Source organism: Helianthus annuus, chromosome 9, assembly GCF_002127325.2.
Source record: "Helianthus annuus cultivar XRQ/B chromosome 9, HanXRQr2.0-SUNRISE, whole genome shotgun sequence".
NCBI classification, from domain to species: domain Eukaryota; kingdom Viridiplantae; phylum Streptophyta; class Magnoliopsida; order Asterales; family Asteraceae; genus Helianthus; species Helianthus annuus.
This window is the reverse complement of record NC_035441.2, coordinates 54,075,748-54,080,161: the sequence shown is the minus strand read 5'-3', so window position 1 is coordinate 54,080,161 and position 4,414 is coordinate 54,075,748. Positions and strand designations below refer to the sequence as shown.

The window sequence follows — 4,414 nt, the reverse complement described above, 5'->3', positions numbered from 1 at the left end:
GGATCACAAGCATTAGCTGAAAAACAATCACCACACTTATTGTTCAAATCATCCACACAAACATTATCAGTTTTGCCCAAAACAACAGGCTCACAAGATGAAACATAAGCTGAAAACGACGCAAACAAAGAACTAGTAAAAGCAATGTCAGACTCAGTTGGTTCAGAATAATGTTCAAAATATGGTTCAGAAACATTTGAAATAACTACTGGTTCACTCCCATGAACATCACCACACTTTACTTCAGAGCTATCATCTGCACATGACGATGAAACGTTAGGATCAATTGTTCCTTTATGAACAAAATTCAAAGGTGTAGACTTTTGTGGCTCAACATGTCTGTTATGGACAGACGATTTGTTGTTATTTGAACCATAGGTCATTTTACTTTCGTTCAGCATCTCCTCCTCAGTCATTGGTAAATAAGTGTAATTATCATTGTACGGAGGAGGAGTCTGATTATAACCCAATCTCGACCCTTTCTTTTTAGAATATGCTAATTGTTGATCACACAGATTTTTGACTAATTTACTGGAGGAATCGAATTTTTTAATGTTTAACTGATTAATTTGGTATTTATCTCTAACATTCTCCAGTTCTTTAGTCACCTCACACAGTTTTTCTTTGACTATGATGAGTTGGGCTGTAGCTACACTAACATCGTCCTTGAGTTGAACGATGTCCTTACGCTGAGCTTCGATTTTCTCTTTGAAAAGTTTTTCGTTTTTCGTTAAAGTGAAATTTTTCCGTTTAATTTCATTATAGTCTTCGATTAGCTCAGCGTTGTGAATTCTATAAGCCTCAACTCGTTCCCTACATTCAGGAGTGCAGAAAACAGAAATTACCTCTTCTTTCGTGAGACCTTTGACAGGTGCTGACAGGATTTGAGTCATGAATGCAAAATCATCAGCTGCAGTCTCTTCCTCTGGCTTTGGGCTATGTTCGCTTGAAGTCATGAAAGCAATGTTGGATGTAGCAGTTTGATTCTCTGGAGCTGATATGTTCAGACGCTCAATTTCTGAAGACCAATCAAAGTTGATGTTGGGCTGCACCACCAGTGCTTGTGCTAATCCTTGCGGCTGTGGACTTCCAGAAGCGGCAGTATCTGCTATACTTGTAGTGGTCACAAGAGCTCTTTCTCGATTAGGAGTTGCAGGTTGAGCAGGAGTTGCAGGAGTTTGATCTCTGTTTACAAGTGGCTTCGGGCAGTTTCGAGCATAGTGTCCTTCCTCATGACAGTTGAAACAACGAAGATTGAAGGGTACTTTAGCAGCTCCATTCCATGCATTTCCCCACCTGTTTTTACCTGTTCTTTTCACAAACTTTTGGGCTCTGAAGGCTGCCATTGCCATCTGCCAGGTGATATCCATTTCTTCAACATCATCTGGATGAATCTGTGTCAGATCATCAGGACTCCACTTTGGTGGATCAAGCTTTCCTGCAATGAAAGCATTCAGACAGTTGATCACTGAAGCTGCTATATCCAGTTTTTCTTTTGATTGATTTGCGAAGAAGGCCATCATTTCGTTGTTTGCAGCGGAGGCAGAGGTAGGAGCAACAGTAGAGACATTTCCAGCATTTTGAATTGAAGCAGGAGATGCTGAAGAAACAACTTGATTTGAGGATCCAGATGAGTGCACCTTTGCTGAAGTTGGAGAAGCGGATGAAGTATTGCGAAACATCTGAAAGCCTCCTTGAGACAATAAGGCTGTGTTGCTGTTGTTGTTGGAGGAGGCGGGAGCAATGGAGAAACCAGCAGCTAGCATACTGTTCTTGTAATTTGTTTCTCTTTGCTTATCATCCAGTTCGCATGCCTTAATGTGAGAGATCATCTCTGACAGAGTGCATCTAGCTAGGTCTTTTGTCTTCTTGATCATAGCAACATGATGATCCCAACTCTTTGGTAGTGCATTGAGAAGTTGTCGATTTGAGGATGCATTTGTTGTATGAATTTCTTCCATTTGCATTTGAGTGACTAGCTTCACGAATCTCTGAATCTGATTGTCTATCGTTTCACCATAAATATGGTTGAAATTGTTGAAGTTTTGTTGCAGCAAATTTCTTCGGCTCTCTTTCATGTCTTCGTTTCCTTCATATACCTCGATCAGAGAATCCCACAATTCTTTGGCAGATTTGCAGGTGCGAAAACCAATAGCAATATCAGGACCCAAACCCATGGTTAAGTAGGAAAGAGCTCGATCATCTTCTTCAACAATGAGCAAATCATCTTCAGTGTACTGATCTCGAGGCTTCTTTATTTTGACATCTGGTTCTGTGGGGCTTTCCATCATAATCTCCCTAGGTCCTCTCAAAATGCTTCGCCATAGCTTGTAATCCTTAACCTTCAGATGCTGTTCAAAGCGCCACTTCCACTCGGGAAAATCATTAGCATCAGTTAACCTAGGAATGCGTGTTGTAGTTCCAAGCTTTGAGTCCAATTCTTGTTGTTGATTAAGGGCGGTCAATTCACTGTTGTTAGACGACATGTTTAATTAATCAGTTAATTAATTAATTAGTTTTTGTTTTAAGTCCAAAAGTCAACAGTCCAAATGTCCGTAAATCAGTGTCGTTGCGAGTCGTAACAGCTGGGTCGAAACTGCAGTGGTTGCGAGTCGTAACTAAAACAGAATGAGCCGAAACCGAGGTTGCGAGTCGTAACAGCTTTGGTTGCGAGTGGAGACTGACTACTGGTTGCGAGTCGCAACTGAAACAGGATGAACCGAAACCGTGGTGAATGCGAGTCGAAACCAAAACGTGATGAACCGCAACAATGATGGTTGCGAGTCGTAACCAGAACGTGATGAACCGCAACTGAGATGGTTGCGAGTCGAAACCTGCAAAAGAATAAACGATAAGATCTGTTTACTAGCAATCCCGATTTTTCAGCACTTCCAAAATTCAAAGATATCGTAATCTTTGAATCTGTTGACCACCAACTTCCCGTAAAATCAGCAAACACCTTTTTCAGAAATCAACAAACCAAAATCAGTATAATTTTGATGAATCGGTCAGGAACAGTTTAAGTATTTCACTGCAAAACATGCAACAAAATAGATCAGTAGCACAAATAATTCTTGAATCCGAATGATATCAAAACCGAGCCCTTGAATGGCTTCAATGGCTCTGATACCAATTGTAAAATCCGTGAGGATCTCTCAATGATATCAAACTCTAACTTGTGAAAGCGCGGAAATCAATCACAAGCCGATTCAAGAATATAAACTAATAAACAAGATGAAAACAATAATCAAAACACAAACCGATAACTTGCATTCAAAGACTTGCTAAGACTGATACAAGAAATCGCCTAGGAACTCGGTTCCTCTACTTGATGTCGCCCCCAACTGTTAACCAAATCAACAACCTCAAACAATGAGGTAAATGTTGTTTAAATACAAAACCAACTGGGCCGAAATCTAAGCCCATGCGACACCCACCATACTAGCCCAAACCTTACATAATTAACCCAAAACATAAGAACTAAACAAGTACATAATCAACCCCTAAACTATGCTAACCTACATGAATAAACCTTCGGGTTCCAACATCTACCTTTGTTTGTTTCGCCATCATAGCTTTATCAGCCATCTTCTTTAGATTCTCCGCCGTCATCTCTTGGTTCACATCAATGATTTCTTCCACATGCTTCTTCACTGGTTCTACTTCCTTTTTCTTTGTTGAATATTGCTCTGCAGCAGTAGGAATAGATACGAGCAGTGCTTCAAAATCTACTGTTTTAGGATCCACAGCAGGATTCCCGTCTACATCTAAGTAGCAATTTCTCTTAGCATCCCATCTGTTGGCATCTCTTGCTTCACAGAAAACCTCGTACATTTTATCCAGCCTCATTCGTGCAATGTATTCTTCTCGATGAAACTTTCTTTCTTGCATTTAGCAACTAACGCAACACCCTCATTCGGAATGTATTTGTTCCAGTTAAAGCCCTCATCTTCCTGAGTAACCACCAACGCTCGATTTTTCTCTTTTGATGAACCTTCTTCGATCTGTGGTCGACTGATCTTCGGTGGTTGTTCTTTGTTGCGATGATAAACCGCCTTTCGATAGTAATCATCGTGAAAAGGATTAACACTCTCATCCACATCCTGGTTTGGACATTCTCGTTTGAAGTGTCCTTTTTGTTTACATTTGAAACATGTAACTTTGGATTTATCAAATCCAAGTTTTGTTGTAGGACCTCCAATACACTGTCTCCCAATTATCTCCATGAATCTTTGAGCTCGTCTAATCACACTTGCCATGCACCATCGAATGTCAGTCAACTCCATCTCATCTGGATCAATTTGATCATAGTCTTCCTTAGTCATGTTGGGGTTTCCGATTTTCCCCGCAACCAGACTTCCATATGACTCCAAAATTCATGTAAGAAGACCATTTGCTGCTTAGCTGCATCAAC

The 4,414-nt window shown here is 40.4% G+C and overlaps 1 protein-coding gene across 1 annotated transcript; it reads right to left on the bottom strand.

The window, feature by feature from the left end:
• Positions 1–216: 216 nt before the first annotated feature.
• LOC118481892 lies at positions 217–1,378 on the bottom strand. The gene is made up of 2 exons (XM_035977219.1): positions 846–1,378; positions 217–256 (listed from the first exon to the last, which is right to left on the bottom strand). The coding sequence occupies exons 1-2, from the start codon at positions 1,368–1,370 to the stop codon at positions 239–241; spliced, it is 543 nt and encodes a 180-aa protein (XP_035833112.1). The 5' UTR covers positions 1,371–1,378; the 3' UTR covers positions 217–238.
• Between the last annotated feature and the right edge of the window lie 3,036 nt (positions 1,379–4,414).

Coding starts and splice junctions, on each gene's coding strand:
- LOC118481892 (XM_035977219.1), bottom strand. CDS start 1,370: ATGGATATCACCTGGCAGATGGCAATGGCAGCCTTCAGAGCCCAAAAG.